Source organism: Eptesicus fuscus, chromosome 11 (genome assembly GCF_027574615.1).
Source record: "Eptesicus fuscus isolate TK198812 chromosome 11, DD_ASM_mEF_20220401, whole genome shotgun sequence".
Classification (NCBI taxonomy): domain Eukaryota; kingdom Metazoa; phylum Chordata; class Mammalia; order Chiroptera; family Vespertilionidae; genus Eptesicus; species Eptesicus fuscus.
The window spans coordinates 17,956,711-17,976,493 of record NC_072483.1 but is presented as its reverse complement, the minus strand read 5'-3'; the positions used below and the strand labels follow the sequence as shown (position 1 = coordinate 17,976,493).

General features: G+C 51.6%; 1 protein-coding gene across 1 annotated transcript in view; it reads left to right on the top strand.

The window, feature by feature from the left end:
- The window catches only part of LCT (lactase), a 51,237-nt gene that overhangs the window by 22,901 nt on the left and 8,553 nt on the right, over positions 1 to 19,783 (top strand). The window contains exons 7-12 of the mRNA XM_054723350.1: positions 4,470 to 5,115; positions 7,040 to 8,590; positions 9,699 to 9,967; positions 13,854 to 14,144; positions 16,338 to 16,536; positions 17,710 to 17,912. Coding sequence (XP_054579325.1) covers positions 4,470 to 5,115; positions 7,040 to 8,590; positions 9,699 to 9,967; positions 13,854 to 14,144; positions 16,338 to 16,536; positions 17,710 to 17,912 — 3,159 coding nt within the window. The remainder of the gene's footprint in view (positions 1 to 4,469; positions 5,116 to 7,039; positions 8,591 to 9,698; positions 9,968 to 13,853; positions 14,145 to 16,337; positions 16,537 to 17,709; positions 17,913 to 19,783) is intronic.

Genomic DNA, 19,783 nt, shown 5'->3' with positions numbered 1-19,783 from the left:
ATAGGTGTGACTACATCCTCAGGACAGCACTGATGGGTGTGACTACATCCTCAGGATGGCACTGATGGGTGTGACTACATCCTCAGAGCAGCACTGATGGGTGTGATTACCTCCTCAGAGCAGCACTGATGGGTGTGACTACATCCTCAGGGCAGCACTGATGGGTTTGACTACCTCCTCAGGACACCTGATGGGTGTGACTACCTCCTCAGAGCAGCACTGATGGGTGTGACTACCTCCTCAGAGCAGCACTGATGGGTGTGACTACATCCTCAGAGCAGCACTGATGGGTGTGACTACCTCCTCAGGACACCTGATGGGTGTGACTACCTCCTCAGGACAGCACTGATGGGTGTGACTACCTCCTCAGAGCAGCACTGATGGGTGTGACTACATCCTCAGAGCAGCACTGATGGGTGTGACTACATCCTCAGGAGAGCACTGATGGGTGTGACTACCTCCTCAGAGCAGCACTGATGGGTGTGACTACATCCTCAGAGCAGCACTGATGGGTGTGACTACATCCTCAGGGTGGCACTGATGGGTGTGACTACCTCCTTAGGGCGGCACTGATGGGTGTGACTACCTCCTCAGGAGAGCACTGATGGGTGTGACTACATCCTCAGAGCAGCACTGATGGGTGTGACTACATCCTCAGGGCGGCACTGATGGGTGTGACTACATCCTCAGGGCGGCACTGATGGGTGTGACTACCTCCTCAGGAGAGCACTGATGGGTGTGACTACATCCTCAGAGCAGCACTGATGGGTGTGACTACATCCTCAGGGTGGCACTGATGGGTGTGACTACCTCCTCAGGACACCTGATGGGTGTGACTACATCCTCAGGGCAGCACTGCTGGGTGTGACTACCTCCTCAGGACACCTGATGGGTGTGACTACCTCCTCAGAGCAGCACTGATGGGTGTGACTACATCCTCAGAGCAGCACTGATGGGTGTGACTACATCCTCAGAGCAGCACTGATGGGTGTGACTACCTCCTCAGGACACCTGATGGGTGTGACTACCTCCTCAGGGCAGCACTGATGGGTGTGACTACATCCTCAGAGCAGCACTGATGGGTGTGACTACATCCTCAGAGCAGCACTGATGGGTGTGACTACATCCTCAGAGCAGCACTGATGGGTGTGACTACATCCTCAGGATGGCACTGATGGGTGTGACTACATCCTCAGGGCAGCACTGATGGGTGTGACTACATCCTCAGAGCAGCACTGATGGGTGTGACTACATCCTCAGAGCAGCACTGATGGGTGTGACTACCTCCTCAGGACACCTGATGGGTGTGACTACATCCTCAGAGCAGCACTGATGGGTGTGACTACCTCCTCAGGACACCTGATGGGTGTGACTACATCTTCAGAGCAGCACTGATGGGTGTGACTACATCCTCAGAGCAGCACTGATGGGTGTGACTACATCCTCAGGATGGCACTGATGGGTGTGACTACATCCTCAGAGCAGCACTGATGGGTGTGACTACATCCTCAGAGCAGCACTGATGGGTGTGACTACATCCTCAGAGCAGCACTGATGGGTGTGACTACATCTTCAGAGCAGCACTGATGGGTGTGACTACCTCCTCAGGATGGCACTGATGGGTGTGACTACATCCTCAGGACAGCACTGATGGGTGTGACTACATCCTCAGAGCAGCACTGATGGGTGTGACTACATCCTCAGAGCAGCACTGATGGGTGTGACTACCTCCTCAGGACACCTGATGGGTGTGACTACATCCTCAGAGCAGCACTGATGGGTGTGACTACCTCCTCAGGACACCTGATGGGTGTGACTACATCCTCAGGGCAGCACTGATGGGTGTGACTACCTCCTCAGGGCAGCACTGATGGGTGTGACTACATCCTCAGGACACCTGATAGGTGATGAAGGTGGGGCTCAGGAGGAGAATCCATTTGGTCATGATGACATCACTAGTGGGTCAGCTAGAAGCCAGAATTTGAGCTCAAGTCTGTCTGACTCCAAAGCAAGTTTTGTGAGTCACCCAGGACTCTCAATTGATGGAAAATCCAACTTCAATCAAGCAGGTAGGGAATGTATGAGCTCAGGAAACTGGAAAGTCTTGGTTTAGGTGATCAGACCACAAACGATGCTGCCAGGACCCAGTTTCGCTTCTTCTCTCGCTCCCCTGTTGGCTTTATTCCTGGGCTGCCTGGTGGCCAGCTGGCAGCAGCCCTCTCTCACCTGTCAGCACCAGTGGGAAGCACGCGTGCCTCTGTCATTCGCAGCAAGTCTGCCTGTGCCTCTGGTCTCTGTGTGAGTCACGTGGGGCACTGACAGGTTGGGTCCAGGTCCCAGCTCTACCCCTCAGCACAGTGGTTGAGAGGCGGGGAGCTGGGGAGCGGCACGGGTTGGCTTTCCAGAGAGCAATCAGGGTATCAGTTCAACAAGAAGGAGATGTATATAATGGAGACAAAATATAAAATGGCTTCCTTCCATCTTTTCCTTTTTCTTCAAAATCTCCCAGAAAACCCACCAGCTTTCCCTGGCAGCATTCTCCAGGAGAGACCTGTTAGCCTGGCTCTCCCCGGCCACACTTCAGGGTTTTTTCTGAGGGGGGTATTTATTGTGTCCCATGCTAGGTCTTAAGGAGGGCACACAGCCTATGTCCGTGAGGTCTTAAAACCTTTGGGGGGAAATGATGCTAACACACATAAGAAAATTGGAAAACAATTCAAAATGTCTGCAATTAGCATGAGCTGGAAATGAATAAATGACTCAATAAAATGCCAAAATCACAGCACTTCATCAAGGTTTCCATCCTGCTCTTGTTCAGCAAGTACACCAGGAAGAGAAAGTACACTTCTGAAGATGGGAGGTTTGGACCGTTCTGCGTGTCTCCATGTGAAACTCACCCAAACCTTAGGCTTCTTCTTTTTTTTTCTAAGCATACTTAAAAATATATATATATATATATATATATATATATATATATATATACACACACACACACACACACACACACACACACACACACACACTATGTTTTTATTGATTTTAGAGAGAGGAAGGGAAAGGAGAGAGAGAGAGAAACATTGATCAGTTGCCTCCCGCACACACCCTGATCAAGGACTGAACCTGCACCCCAGGCATGTGTCCTTACTGCAAATCAAACTGGCAGGCCAGGCCAAGGGACTCCACTGGTGCATGAATCTGTGCACCGGGCCTCTATTTTTTTTTAAAATATATTTTATTGATTTTTTACAGAGAGGAGGGGAGAGGGATAGAGAGCTAGAAACATCGATGAGAGAGAAACATCGATCAGCTGCTTCCTGCATACCTCCCACTGGGGATGTGCGTGCAACCAAGGTACATGCCCTTGACCGGAATCAAACCCGGGACCCTTCAGTCCACAGGCCGACGCTCTATCCACTGAGCTAAACCAGTCAGGGCCCGGGCCTCTATTTTTGATATGAAATTCTTCAAAAGTAAGTGTAGTCATCTTCAGATTAAAAAAAGGAAGGGGAGCTGAGCGGTAGCAAGCTCTCCTCTGCACTCCCAAGTTTCTGCTTGTGCTTTACGTATATGTACAGACTCACTTAATTCTCCTCTTTGTGGATCCGTAAGTACCTGCTTCTTAAGGACTAGGGACCTAAAGTTAGAAGATTGTTTGAGCTTAATGAGCAAGTTCGTGACAGAGTCAGGACTTAAATCTAGGCATGTTATACTCCAGATACCCTGCTTTTGCCAGTCTTCTCATAGTGCTCCAATGATCTTTGTAAGGCTATCAGTTAAGTCTGCAGAGAGATTCCTGGTGATGATGTTTCCTTCCTAGATTTTATTAAGTGGAAAGGAGAACAAGTAATCTAGGAAGAATTGTCCCCTCCTTTGTGTAGGAACCAAAATGATCTCCACTCCCCAATAGTTGTTGACTAATAAGTCAGTAAGTACTTATTGAGAATGGAGGCAGACTAACATTGTGGGTGACAATACAGGCCTGGAGTCGGAATGCCTGCATTTTACCCTCTCTGGATCTTGTTTTCCTCACCTGTATAGCAGTAATAATAGCTTGCCACATAGGTTATTGTGAGGACTACATGAGTAAATTCATTCACAATTGTTATTGTTAATATGGTTGTCGATGCTGTTGCTATTAACCTCTCCGGGGTGGTGTTGACTTGTTGACATTGTTGTCCACACTGTTGATATTGGGGCATTGGTGTTGATGTTGTTGCCATCAGCACTGTCCGTATTGTTGATGTGGATATTGTGAGCATCAGTCTTAACTCCTTGTTGACATTGTTGATGTTTTAATGACAGTGTTGGCATTAGTGTTGACGTTATTGGTGTTGACATTTTCAGTGTTGCTGTTGTTACTAACTTGCTGATATTACTGACCTTGGTGTTCATTCGTTGACATTATTGTTGACTTGCTGTTGGCTTGTGGGTGCTGTTGTTGACACTGTACCTCCTTTCCTCTTCACAAGGTGGCTCACTTGGTCCTCAAGGCTCATGCCAGAGCTTGGCACCTCTACAACCGCCAGCACCGCCCACAGCAGCAGGGCCGTGTGGGCATCGTGCTGAACTCAGACTGGGCAGAGCCCCTCTCGCCAGAGAGGCCCGAGGACCTGAGAGCCTCTGAGCGCTTCTTGCACTTCATGCTGGGCTGGTTTGCACACCCTCTCTTTGTGGATGGGGACTACCCAGCTGCCCTGAGGGCCCAGATTCAACAGATAAACAAGCAGTGCCCCAGTCCCGTGGCCCGGCTCCCTGAATTCACCGAAGCAGAGAAGCAGCTCCTGAAAGGCTCAGCTGATTTCCTGGGTCTGTCCCATTACACTTCCCGCCTCATCAGCAAGGCCCAACAAGACACCTGCATCCCCAGCTATGATACCATTGGAGGCTTCTCACAGCACGTGGACCCTGCCTGGCCCCACACCTCATCCCCTTGGATTCGTGTGGTGCCCTGGGGTATAAGGAGGCTGCTGCGGTTTGTATCCTTGGAATACACAAGAGGAAAAGTTCCCATCTACCTGGCTGGGAATGGCATGCCCATCGGGGAAAGTGAAAATCTCCTTGATGATTCCTTGAGAGTAGACTACTTCAATCAGTATATCAACGAGGTGCTCAAAGGTAAGCGCAGTGGAGATGCTGGTGATCGGAAGGTGGGTGGACCTTCTTCAAGGCTTCACAGTTTTGTGTTATGGGCCCAAGACAGTCTCCCAAGTAAATGAAGCCAGAAAGCAGTATTGGTTGTAAGAGCATGAGTCCTTCACATCAGCCTCCTAACGCTCTCTCAAGTCCTCAACTCTTTGATCCCATATTCTTGTTCCCTTCTAAATTCTGCCCATCTGGCCCTCGTCAGTTTGGCTCAGTGGATAGAGCGTTGGCCTGCAGACTGAAGGGTCCCAGGTTCGATTCTGGCCAAGGGCACATGCCCGGGTGGGGGGCGTGCAGGAGGCAGCCAATCAATGATTCTCTCTCATCATTGATGTTTCTATCTTTCTCTCCATCTCCCTTCCTCTTTGAAATCAATAAAAGAAATATATTTTAAAAATAAATACGTAAGTAAATTCTGCCCATCCGAGTCCTGTCCACATCAAGCCTCGTCGTTTTTTAATGCACTTATTTAACAAATATTTATTAGCTGACTATTATGTTCCAGACATTGTGCAAGACAGTAGAGGTAAAATATTAAACAAAAATTGTCTTTTCACATAGGATATTCATGGTCTACAGTGGGACACAGACAGAAAATTGCAACAAAGGGTGATAATGGCATTACAGGATGGTATGAGGACACGTAAGATGGGACTCCAACCCATTAACTCTTCCTTCAGTGCTCCAGCCACATTGATCTTCATCTCCTTTAACTGGCTATAAAAACATACATCTCATTGTTTACTCTGATCCAATTAATCCACACCTATAGTCTCACTCTTACATAACATACTGTTTCACGTGTCTTTTTATTCCAAGTAAAAAGGAATGGCAAATAGGTTTTTTTTTACCTCACAGGCCAGTCCTACTCAGCTGAGGGTGGCTAGCTGTCTGCCTAGCAGTGGTCGGCAAACTCATTAGTCAACAGAGCCAAATATCAACAGTATGATTGGAATTTCTTTTGAGAGCCAAATTTTTTAAACTTAAACTTCTTCTAACGCCACTTCTTCAAAATAGACTCTCCCAGGCTGTGGTATTTTGTGGAAGAGCCACACTCAAGGGGCCAAAGAGCTGCATGTGGCTCGCAAGCCGCGGTTTGCCGACCACGGGACTAGCGGCCTATGATGAGAAGATTTCTAGGCCTTGTCTAGATTCAAAGAGAAAGAATTGATAAGTGATACTTGCCCTGGGCACTGCATTGAGGAATGGAGACACACATCCCACCGAGGGAGGTCAGACCCCCTCTCTGTTCTTCACTTGTACTCCTCTCAGCATCAAGGTTACAGTTCTGTAATCTGCTAACCTTGGAACCCATTTAAGACATTGCCTCAAGTGATCGTTGACACAGCTGTATGCAGTCAATCGACAGATACTTTCCTCCTGCGAGAACTGTGGAAACGGATGCACACCCTGAGGTGTTAAATGGTGTGAGTGCAACCAGAGGCCTTCTCTTTCTGGCTCAGCTCTTCACTCTACCCACTAACCTGTGAGGCTTTTATTCATTTTATGCTCCCAGAGCCTGGCACAGCCTGGAGACAAAGCAGGTGCTTACTGAATTACTCACTGAATGAGTGAGCAACTTTCCTGCCACGTATCCAATCAGTGTTTGTAGAGAGGCTGTGCGATCTGATAGAAACGAGGCTTAATCCTTTGCTGACTCCCAGGTGGAGCCCACAGCCATTGCCTTGCTTTGGACTGAATGATGGCCGTGGATGTGGCCTGATGTTCTGTGGGGTCTTGTGAGTTTTCCTTATCCATTCTGAAGGAGCAAAGAGGTTAATGTTTTTGGAGTAGCCCGAATCACCTCCAAAACTTTCATGTCGAAAGGAAAACCTTTAAAGAGCAAACTAACAGAGGCGTTAAAATAACATGACTGTATTTTTGCTCTTCCCCACAGCTGTCAAGGAGGACTCCGTGGATGTTCGATCTTACATTGCTCGTTCCCTCATCGATGGCTTCGAAGGGTCCTCTGGTTACAGCCAGAGGTATGGGCTGCACCACGTCAACTTCCACCACAGCAGCAGGCCGAGGACTCCCAGGAAATCTGCCTATTTTTTCACCAGCATCATTGAACGGAATGGTTTCCTCACCAAAGAAGTGAAAAGACTGCCACCACCCAGTACAGCAACTTTCCCGCCTAAAATCAGAGCCTTCACTTTTCCATCCGAGGTGCCCTCCAAGGCTAAAGTCGTTTGGGAAAAGTTCTCCAACCAGCCCAAGTTTGAACGAGATTTGTTTTACCACGGCACGTTCAGGGATGGCTTTCTGTGGGGCGTGTCCTCATCAGCCTATCAGGTAGAAGGAGCTTGGAATGCCGACGGCAAAGGCCCCAGCATCTGGGACAACTTTACCCACACACCAGGCAGCAATGTGAAAGGCAATGCCACTGGAGACATAGCCTGTGACAGCTATAACCAACTGAATGCCGATCTGAATATGCTTCGAGCTTTGAAGGTGAAGGCCTATCGCTTCTCTATCTCCTGGTCTCGGATTTTCCCAACTGGGAGAAACAGTTCTATCAATAGTCGTGGTGTTGATTATTACAACAGGCTGATTGACGGCTTGGTGGAAAGCAACATCTTTCCGATGGTGACACTGTTCCACTGGGACCTGCCCCAGGCCCTGCAAGACATCGGAGGCTGGGAGAATGCTTCCTTGATTGAGTTGTTTAACAGCTACGCAGACTTTTGTTTCCAGACCTTTGGTGACAGGGTCAAGTTCTGGATGACCTTTAATGAGCCCACCTACCAGGCGTGGTTGGGTTATGGCTCAGGGGAGTTTCCCCCAAATGTGAAGGACCCAGGCTGGGCACCTTACAGGATTGGCCATGCACTCATCAAAGCTCATGCCAGAGTCTATCACACTTACGATGAGAAGTACCGGCAAAAGCAGAAGGGGGTCATCTCCTTGAGCCTCAGCGCACACTGGGCAGAGCCCAAGTCGCCCGAGCTCCCAAGGGATGTGGAGGCAGCTGACCGCATGCTGCAGTTCTCACTGGGCTGGTTCGCCCACCCCATTTTCCGAAACGGGGACTATCCCGAGGCCATGAAGTGGAAAGTGGGGAACAGGAGTGAACTACAACACTTGGCCACGTCCCGCCTGCCAAGTTTCACTGAGGAGGAGAAGAGGTACGTCAGGGCTACAGCCGATGTGTTCTGCCTCAACACCTACTCCTCCAGAATTGTGCGGTACACAACACCGAGGTTAAACCCACCCTCCTACCAAGATGACCAGGAGACGACTGAGGAGGAGGACCCTTCGTGGCCGTCCACAGCACTGAACAGAGCTGCACCCTGGGGGATGCGGAGACTGCTCAACTGGGTCAAAGAAGAGTATGGTGACATCCCCATTTACATCACCGAAAATGGGGTGGGGCTGGAAAATGCGAAGGTGGAAGATACCGATCGGATATTCTACCACAAAACCTACATCAATGAAGCTTTGAAAGGTATGTGAGGGTTCATTGCCCCCTTACAAAATCTTCCAACATCCACATGTCGTGTGCCTGAAATGATTTGACAGAGTAGGTTACCAACAATCAGCAAGTCTCTGTCTTATGTGCTAACTCCATTATTCTTTCCCTGTCTGGGGTTACATTTCCCTTTGGGAATCTGAAAAAAGCTATGGTCGTCTCCCCAATTGTGCACACACACAGTGTCCCCATAAGAGCATTTTTATGGGTCCATTCATCTATTATTGAACAACTACTGTTGGACAAGTTTTACTCTAAATCATAGGGAAACAGTAGTGAACAAAACAGATAACTTTCTGCTGACATGGAGCTTATATTCTGACTATTGGCCCGGTGCACAGATTCGTGCACATTGAGAGGAAATTAATTAGAAGGTGGCAGGCGGGGCGGGACTGGGAGAGACAGGCCACACCTGGGGTGGCACTGCAGCTCAAAGGGTGTCTGCGGAGTTATCGGGGTGCCTCCAGCAGGTGGGGTCCCTCAGCCTGGCCTACAGGGATCAGGCTGAAACCAGCTCTCTGACATTCCCTGAGGGGTCCTAGATTGCAAGCGGGCGGTTCTCGGGTGAGGCACCCCGGAATCAGGCTCCCTCCTCTCTGGTTCTGGGGTGCATCACCTGAGAACCACCACTGCCAAGTCACCCCAACTCGGCAGCTCCTGTGTTGAGCGTCTGCCCCCTGGTGGTCAGTGAGCATCATAGCTACCGGTCGGACGGTCGCTTAGCCTTTTATATATATAGATGGGTTCCATGCAACCCCAGAGGAAGAAACTGTTCTCAAATTCACATTTGTGTTTCATGTCTAAAGTGGGCTGAGACTCTTGAATTTGAAGCACATCCCTTTATCCCAACAAAAGAATTTGATTTTACCAAGATCAGTCATTAATACTTTTTTGGGGGCATGAGTGCGGGCAAAGGAACAAAGACACACAAGATGATCTGCCCATCAGGGACACGTTACCTGTGTGTACAAGTTGATGGTTTAGGACGACTGTCTTGAGTTGAGAGGCCAGTACTTGGCTGGGCTTCTTGGGGCCCCTGCCCGACTGGGGTAAAGCTCTTCTCTTCCCCTCGCAATGTTCCCAGCCTACAGGCTCGATGGCGTAGACCTTCGAGGGTATGCCGCGTGGTCCCTGATGGACAACTTTGAGTGGCTGAATGGTTACACAGTCAAGTTTGGACTGTACCATGTTGATTTCAACAATGCGAGCAGGCCTCGCACAGCAAGAGCCTCCGCCAGGTACTACACAGAGGTCATCACCAACAACGGCATGCCGCTGCCCCGGGAGGACGCGTTTCTCTACGGTCAGTTTCCCGAGGGCTTCGTCTGGAGCGCGGCTTCCGCTGCGTATCAGGTGAGGAGCGCAGGGCAGTTCAGCAACACCTGTTGCACACCTACTGTGCGCCAGGCTCTGGGCTCAGTGCTGGGAAGGGCAGTGTGAGCAGGGGATTTTCATAGACTGTGGGAGGGAAGTGAGGGATGCCGTCGGGGGAATCTTGGAGGACTTCTTCCCAGATTGCCCGGGTTCTTCGCCCCCCCACCCCCCAAACCCAGGCAGACCAGCACAGTTACAAGGGCTGTGCCGAGATGGGGGTTCACAGGCGAGAAGGAGCAGGTGGAGCCTGGGCAGACACACTTAGGCAGAGGCGTGAATATGAAGAGTCTCTGCTGGGTGCTTTTCTCACCGGGTCTCCTCCAAGCAGGAAACATGGCATCATGGGTTTTTTTCTAGAGTCACCAAAGAATGGGTCATCGCTGCCATGGAGGGGGGGTGGGAAGGGGCATGTGATTGGCCTAAGGTTATCTAGAAACGGGTTTCTTTTCTGATGTCCTAACATCCTACCATCACCTTATACGTGCCAGATGAAGCTTACTCAGAGAGAAAATAGGAAGGTTTTGCCTTTTCCCCAGGGAAATAAAAGATAACAAGCAAAGAGTGCCTTGCTCAGGCCTTTAGTTGCAGGTCCCTGCTTTACATCTTCTTTATTTTCTCTGCTACAGGAGGGGCTCTGTGTGCTCGGGGTGAGGCCTGGGCAGGGTCAGTGGTATGAGCTGGCCTGGCTGGGAGTGCCCCGCCCTCGGGTTTTTCTGGATGACTATAGCTGCTGAAAATATGTTCGAGGTGGACGCGTGTTAGCAACCCCCAGATGACCACACCACCAGGTTAAGAATGAAGTCTCGGGGCAAGTTCTGCCACACCCAGACATGTATTAGCCAAACACACAGAGACCGTTCATGTAGCCTATTGTGTGGACTGGAGGAAGCCCCGTTCTTTGTCCCGTCAGGTGCTCTGGCCGACACTTCACGTGAAAGGTTCACTTGAGGAAATGCCGAGGTTTCCAAGACAGGCTTCTGTGGCTCTTCTTTCAGGCACGGACTCCTGTGGGAGGCCCCCAGCGTGGCCTGGCCGACGGTCTGGATGGGCAGTTCTGTTGTGGGCTCTCCTGTGCGCTGTGGGGTGTTCGGCAGCACCCGGGCTCTGCCCACAGATGCCAGTAGGCTCCTCCCCAGTTGTAACAATCAGCGCTGTCTCCGGACATTGATCAATGTCTCCGCGGGGACACCATAGCGGCCGGGTGAGCCCACGGCTCCCGGGTTTGCACCTGGACACAGGCAGGGACACAGGCAGGCCTGGTGGGCTCCTACCCCGTCCGGCAAGGGCGGGACAGTCTTGCAAACATTTTAGTAACCACATCTCGAAAGATTAAATTGGTGTCGGGGAGCAGTCAGCAGGCAGGTTCTCCCCATCTGTGACGTCGAATATTCTAATGAGCCAAATGTGGGGTGTGAATCGAGAATGGATGAGCTGTGCCTACAATGTAGGCTTCCTGATTAGTTGCCATCTGACTGGATTCTTTTTTAAAACCTTTTCTTTGGAAATCTGTTTGAACAGAGAAAAGTTGCAAAAACAGTAGGAGACTCCCATGTACCCTTTCCCACACTCCTCAACTGTTACCATTTGCCATATTTTCTCTCTGCATGTGCATGTGTGTGTGCACATTTTATATATATATATGAAACTGACTTTATCACCTGAATGAGCAGGTGTCTACCAGGTTTCTCTACCATAAAATTAAGAAGTATTTTGTAGTTGTGATTTAGGGGGAGCTAATTTCATCATTCCTTTATTTATTACTAGAGGCCCGGTGCATGAAAATTCATGCACTGGAGGGGGGTCCCTCAGCCCAGCCTGCTCCCTCTAACAGTCAAGGAGCCCTCAGGGGTGTGAGGCGACCCGGCGATCAAAGGAAGGCGACGCCCCATCACACCTCTGCTGCTGCCACTGCCGGCAGCGCAAGCCTTGGCTGGCCCTGGTTACCTGAGCCTCGGGCGGCCCTGGGCGGCTGGGCTGCCGCCATCCGAGGCTTACTTGTGCCTTGGGCTGGCCCTGGGCAGCTGGGGGGCTGAGGGAACTGGGGGACTCTGGAGGCAGGCGCGGCAGTGGGGCTGAGGGGACTGGGCGCCGCCATCTTGTGGCTGTGGGAGCCACCATCTTTGAGGGTGGGACAGTCAATAAGCATATTCCCTCCTTATTGGCTATGGGTGCTGCCATCTTTGAGGGCAGGGCAGTCAATTAGCATATTCCCTCCTTATTGGCTGTGGGCACCACCATCTTTGTGATGGCAAGAGGATCAATTAGCATATCTTCTTTATTAGATAGGATGTGGCATTCAACACATAATGTGTTGAGCTTTGCCTTTTCTCCTACTTACTTATATTTTATTTATATATGAATGTGTATTGATATATGGCATCAGTTGGTCTTACGGAGTCCTGTTGTATTCAGCGGGTGGCACTTTTGCTGTCATGTATTTAGACGCTCCAATCGCCCCACATTTTGCCAGGTACAGTGCCTTTTGAACATGGCCCATCCTTCTCTGAGCACTTCCCTAATTCTTTCTGGCACAAGGTGTTCCAGGTTCATCTTGTACCTCTTCTGCTCAGCCCTGTCATCAGCTATTTCTCTCATGGGCCCTGGTTCCTTGTATTGGACAAGGGCACTTAGAAACCAAGATGTGGGTGCTAGGGGTGCTCACTGCTGCTGGGTGTCATCACTTCCAGGTCCTCAGTGGACAGAGCTAGGGAGTCCATGTGCGTGCGCACGCGCGCGCGCACACACACACACATGCACGCAGACACACACTTATATATGCTTCTGCATCCTCCTACATCTCCATGTATATTCAGGACCATGAGTTCACACTGATATCTCCACAGGGTTAATGCTAGCTTTCCCATTTTCTGTATTAATACTCCTTTCTCCAATGGTGAGGAACCTAGTCCTAATATCCTCAACGTAGTCACTTATTTGCTCAGTCCCCCTGCATTCACTAATCTCCCAGCCACCGAGGCCACCTCCTCCACCCACAGCCCACGCAGGGTGCGTTCCTGCCACTCTCACAGGAGCTGTGCAGGTCGTACCCTTGGTGAAAGCACCACACTGCCTTACCAGTCACATAATATCACATCGTGTTATTATGAAGTGTTCTAAAGTAAAGGACGGAAATCGCACCTGTCAGACTACCTGAGCCTGCAGGTAGGTGTTTGCCTGGTCGCTTGCAGTCAGTTTCCCCTTAAGATGGGTGGGAGGACCAGAAGGAAGCACCAAAGCAGTGACACGTCCTGACCAGAGACCCTGCCCCCATGCCCAGCATCGCTGGGATTTGTTTGGCCATGACTGGGGCTGGGGCACGTGGAATTGTTCATTCGAACTATTAGTGAACAGACGCTGTTATGGTAACTACTGGAACACAAGGATGACAGAATCAACGCCAGGCCATACAGTCTGTGGGGACGTAGGTGACAATGACAGGAAGCTGTAGGAGTTTAGAACTCAGAGGGAGGCCATCGAAGGCTCCCAGAGGACTTACCTCCTTCTCAGGACCTTCCTGCTGACAGAAAGGAACCTGTGAGGGCCCAGCTGGCATGACTCAGTGGTTGAGTGTCGACCTATGAACCAGGAGGTCAGGGTTCGATTCCCAGTCAGGGTACATGCCCGGGTTGCAGGCTCGATCCTAGTAGGAGACATGCAGGAGGCAACCGATCAATGATTCTATCTCATTATCGATGTTTCCATCTCTCCCTCTCCCTTCCTCTCTGAAATCAATAATAAATAAGAGAAAGAAAGGAAGGAAGGAAGGAAGGAAGGAAGGAAGGAAGGAAGGAAGGAAGGAAGGAAGGAAGAAAGAAGTGAGGGCGTGACTGCAGGACTTAATTAGGTTATGTCTTGTCATCTTGAGATCGAAGGTGCGTGGAGAGCAGATGGCAAAGGACTCAGTATTTGGGACACGTTTTCCCACACGCCACTGAAGGTTGGGAACGATGACACGGGAGACGTGGCCTGTGACAGTTACCACAAGATCGCCGAGGACGTGGCCGCCCTGCGGAACCTGGGGGTGTCCCACTATCGCTTCTCCATCTCTTGGCCTCGCGTCCTCCCGGATGGAACCACCAAGTACATCAATGAAGCGGGCCTGAGCTACTACGTGCAGCTCATCGACGCGCTGCTGGCTGCCAACATCAAGCCCCAGGTGAGGTTGGGCTGGGAGGCCTGCCCATGTCGGGGAGCCAGCTGGGCCAGAGAGCTCGTTCATCGTTCATCGTGTAAACAAAAGCTGTTTTCAAATTTAATTTTTGAATTGTTAACAAAGTCACGTGAGAAGAGGTCAAAAAGCATACAGGAGTCTGCAGTGTAGATTTTCCTTCCGTTCAGTTCCTCTTTCTGTGGGCCCAAGTTTGCTAGGTTCTCATGTCCTTTTGTGGGTAGAAGCCAGTGGATGTGTCTGTGTGTGTATATTTCTTTTCCCCTCTTTTCTCCTAATGGTAAAATACTTGCTTTTTTTAAAAAAATGTTTTTATTTCAGAGAGAGGAAGGGAAAGGGAGAGAGACAAAAACATGAAAACATCAATGAGAGAGAAACATTAATTGGCTGCCTCCTGCATGTCCCCTACTGGGGATTGAGCCCACAACCCGGGCATGTGCCCTGACTGGGAATTGAACCTGGTGCATGGGACAATGTCCAACCACTGAGCCACACCAGCCGGGCAAGATACTTGCTTTTATTTAACAACTAGAGGCCCGGTGCATGAAATGCATGCACTGGTAGGGTCCCTAGGCCTGGCCAGCGATCAGGGCAGACGGGGGCCTTCCTTTGTTCCGCGCCGCCCCCTGGTGGTCAGCTCATGTCATAGCGACCGATTGAACTCCCGGTCTCCTGGTCGAACTCCTGAGGGGACACTTTGCATATTAGCCTTACATATATATATTTCTTACAGATACTGTATTTTCCGGCGTATAAGACGACTGGGCGTATAGAAGATTTTCCTGGGTTAAAAAGTCGTCTTATACGCCGGAAAATACGGTATTTTCATATCCACACAGAGTTTCCTCTTTTATTTTTGTTATAGGAATTGTTTGCACCTTACCTCTCTAATTACTTCCCGCTAATGGGCACTCTCCCGGGTGGCATTCCCACTCTTTTGCCGCTATAACCAATGCTACGATGACTAACCTTAGACATACAGCCCCCATATGGGTAGTTTATCTGTAGGGTCTGGTCCCAGGGGCAGAACTGGGGCAAAAGTGTGTGTATTCATAAGCCATGAGTTATTATGAATAACGCAGGAGCTCATGTGCGGGCTGACTTTGCCATCACCAAAATTTTCAAATGTGAGGCCTAAGACCATTTTCCTTTCCCGGCCATTTACGGTAACACGCGGGAGAGCGCCCATTCTGTGAAGCCCGGCGGCTCCTCTGTTGCGTGGTTGGGGATTATGCGTGGCGGCCAGAGCACAGCCCCAATGACAGCCCCTGCCCCCACCCCACTGTGATCTGGACGCTCCGCTCCCTGATAACACTGCAGGGACAAACCAGCCGTGCGGCGTTCGTTGTGGTGCGTGCAGGGCGGGTGGGGGAGGCGGTGGCCGAGTGGCTCTCCTGCAGGACCCCCTGATCTGGGTGGACAACGAGATTCATCACATACAATTCGGAACAGGTCAGAGAGCACACGCCTCAGAGCCACGCCATTCTGTCCCCCTCGAGGGCGCTGAGACCCTGCAGGGAGGGCAGCGCGGCCGGGAGCTCCAGGGAGGTGGGTGTCAAATAAAGAGGATCAGGTGGCCAGGTGGGTGTGCAGGGAAAGGCATTTCAGGCAGAGGGAAGGGTCTGGGCTGACGATGGGTCATGGCCCAGTGCAGACTGAGGGCAGTGGAGACCACAGCTTGGCCAAGATGGGGCGTGTGGGGGACTTCGAGGGGAAGGCGGAGAGAAAGGCCACCCCCTGAGCACGGCCAGGCTGCTCCTCCCCGGAAGGACGCTCCGGACAGTGGTTAATGTCCCTTTACAGTAAAGTGTTCCATCCTCCTGGGACCCTCAGGGCCTCAGACCCTCAGCAGTGGGTCCAGGCAGGTTCTGATCCGAGAACAACCATGGCTCACACTGAAGAAATGTCGGCCTCATGCCCTGGGCCTCACAATAGCGTCATGAAGTGGAGGCCTTAGCGCCTGAGCCCAGAACAGTAGATGTGCAGCTGAGACTCGAACCCGGGCTTCTCCGACCCACTGCAGCACTGTGCCCGCCCCCTGCCGCCAAAGACCCATCGAGCCTCCTTGGTCTGATCCTTCGTTCTCAGTGTCAGCAGCACACGTGTGCTGGTGCGTGTCTGGCACCAGTGGCTGCCCGTGCAAAGCAGGCTGACGGTCTGGCTGGTCTCGCTCGCTCACAGGTGACCATTTACCACTGGGACCTGCCCCAGGCCCTCCAGGATGTCGGCGGCTGGGAGAACGAGACCATCGTGCAGCGCTTCAGAGACTATGCCGACGTGCTCTTCCAGAGGCTGGGCGGCAAGGTCAAGTTCTGGATCACGCTGAACGAGCCCTTCGTCATCGCTCTGCAGGGCTATGGCTACGGCACGGCAGCTCCAGGTAGGGCCCGGCCCAGCTGTCAGCTGGACGTGGCTTTCTTGGCCCCTGGGAGACTGAAATCGGGGAGCTTTGGAGGGGGGGCCAGGAGAGCCCAGGGCAGGGCCTCAGAGTCCCCGCGCTCGCTCAGGCTCCTGCCGCAGCGGTTTCCCCTCTGACACCACTTTGGCTCAACCTGAATTTCACGGCGGAGCCTCCCAGGGCTGCTTTCTTTGCTCTGAGGCTGCCGTGCGTTCCTCAGACGGGAAGCTCCCGAGTCGGGGACGTGGACTAATTGGTGTAGGAAGGAGCGACCCCTCCGGCTGTTCAGGTCCACAGTCTGTTTCCTGCGACCCCCAGACGCCAGTTTTGGGTAACTCACTTGGCTGCCCTGCTCAGCCTGCCCTGACCCAACAGGAGGCTGTTCGAGGCCTTCCTGCCTCAGTGCTGCTGCAGGCAGGCCGGGTCCCCCCGCGGAGGGCCATGTGTAAATCCCATGTAGGCGATTCGTTACTTTTCTAAGACAAAAAACCTTTTTGTTCCCAAACACATTTGACCCCAAAAGCTCTGATAGGGACGGTGGGCCTGTCCTGCCCCTTCAGAGCCCTCCGCTCTCCTTTCCTCCAGTCCTGAGCTTAGGAGTAAATCTGTGCTCATCTCTGTGACTCTGTTGTCACGTGTAAAGGCTGGGAAGTCACGGGGGACCTTGGAGTCATTACCAGATGCAGCTCCCATGGGTCCTTGGTTGGCGCTTTGGTTTCCCATTCCTTCGGCCCGAGAGGTGGCCTCAGACCATCGGCTCTCATCGGCTCCATCAGCTGGATTCTCCAACCTCTGCTTCCACAGTGGGCTCCCCAGAGTGCCCGGTGTCAGCGCCCACCCGCGGCGGCTCCTCCGGGCCCTTTGCCTGAGGCCCGAGCACTCTGTGGGGGAGGGGCGCAGAACCCAACATCCATCCAGCGCCTTGTCTGTGCAGACACGGGCTCCACGCACACGGTTCCACCTCCTTCTCCCAGCAACTCCCAGGGAAGAAGCTGCAAGGCTGAAACACTCCCCAAAGCCTCACGGCCGCTAGTAGGCAGTGGAGCCAGGATTTAAGTTCCATTCTCCCCCCCACAACACGTAGCGGAAGTCTCTAGGCAGAGGTGACACTCCTGGCCACATTCCCTCTTTGCTGACATCCATGTGTGTGTCCAGGCATCTCCTTCAGGCCTGGCACTGCCCCCTACATCGCCGGCCACAACCTAATCAAGGCCCATGCTGAGGCCTGGCACCTGTACAACGACGTGTACCGCGCCAGGCAAGGCGGCCTCATCTCCATCACCATCAGCAGCGACTGGGCTGAGCCCAGAGACCCCTCCAACCAGGAGGACGTGGAGGCAGCCAGGAGATACGTCCAGGTCTGTTTGCCCTCCGGGCATTGTTTTTACTCTTCCCTGTTTCCTCTCCTGTCATGATCTCATTGGAATAGAATTAGATGGTGAAACAAAGCGTTAGGGTGCAGGCCTTGTTCTGCTATTATCTGACCTTGTGAACCTGGTAATATCACCTAACCTTGTGGGACCTTCGTTTTCTCATCTGTGCAGTGGAGAGGACCTACCTACCTCATAGGTTTGCTGTGATGAAAGTTCTTTGGGGTTATCTTTTAAGTCTTAAAGATGATCTGTACATGTAGACCTTGCTGGGTATAACATTGGCTTGAAGCTAACACAGAAAGAAATTCTCTCTTCAGTGTCTGGTTTGACTACAGTAAACAGAACTAGGCTGCAATGCCACATACAACCTCTAGGTGTCACCATATGACCTTACTTCCTCAGCCTAAGGATTCCATAAATTGGGAACTTCAGACTCCGTGAAACTCATGAGTGCCCCCAATGTCAGGAGTTTAACATAAGGACATGCATCTCTTGGTCATGGAATTTTGCTCCTAGGAAGTAGAGAGACTAGTAGGCAGATGCCAACAACATGATTCACCCCTACTTCAGCCTGGGCCCTGACGAGAGGAGATAGAAACGAATGGCCCACACCGCCCAGTTTTCCTCTGGCTCCTGTTAATGTCTCTGACGGGGTGAGAGGGCACCCGCTCCCAGGTTCGCCTCAGGAAGCATTTGGCTCTGAGGAGGAGCCTCCAACTGCCGCTCTCGGAGGGGACACCAAGGGCCTGGGTTTGTCAAACTCTTCACAAGAAAATTGGACAAAGGCAGTCAAATTAGTAAATGAAAGTAGAAGCTTAATTTTCTTGTTTGCTAGCCAGCTTGGGGGGAAGTATTAGAACAGAATCAATGCATCCCTCATTCCAGATATATCGAATTAGAGCAATCTTTTGTTTTCTGAAATCCAAAGCCCAAACCTCAGGAAATGTTAGTCTCATTAGATTGAGACACCTGCTGGCGGACTGTGGAACTGCAGCCTAGAACTGGGACACACCCTCTGGTAAAATCAGCTTTGAAGAAGGGCCCCAGGTTACCTCAGAACACGGGGAAGCCTCTTTTACCAGAGTGTGTTCCAAGCCGCAGCTCAGAAGGGAAGGCTCCCCGCTCCCCACCGTGAGGGGAGGATGTGGGAGGCAAGAAGCCTCTCAGGACCCCAGCCTCTAGGCCTCATTCAGGAAAACAGATAGGAAGGCTCCCACTCTAGGACTGTGGATCCAGTGCCCATGGGACTCCATCCTCTGCCTGGGCACCGGGACAGCCTGGCAGCTCAGCCCTCCCCAGGAAGTTCTGTGTGAGCCTTAGATGCGATGATGGGGAAGGAGCCGCTCTGTGGTGAGAGGGACCGCAGCCTGGAGGCGGTAGTCTCCCCCCTCTCCCGCGGACCTTCTAAGGGCATCCCAGCTCAGTGCACCTCCCTTCTAGCTGCCCTAAGCGGGATGGCAGCTGACAAACCAGAGGAGGAGAAGAGGGCTTTGGGCACTTGAACTGCAACATGCAAACAGCCACAGAGATGAGGGTTTAAGAATGGGATTTGGAACAAGCAAGCAGAACAGAAGCAGACTCATAGATATAGAGAATATTTTGGGGCTTGCCAGATGGGAGGGGGCTTGGGGAATGGGTAGAAAATGTGAAGGGATTTAGAAGTACAAATTGGTAATTACAGAATAGTCATGGGATGTAAAGTACAGCTTAGGAAATATAGCCAATAATATTCTAATAACGAAGAATGGTGTCAGATGGGTACTAGATTTATCAAAGTGATCATTCATAAGTTATACTAGAGGCCCGGTGCACGAAATTCATGCACGGGGGGCGGGGGTCCCCTCAGCCTAGCCTGC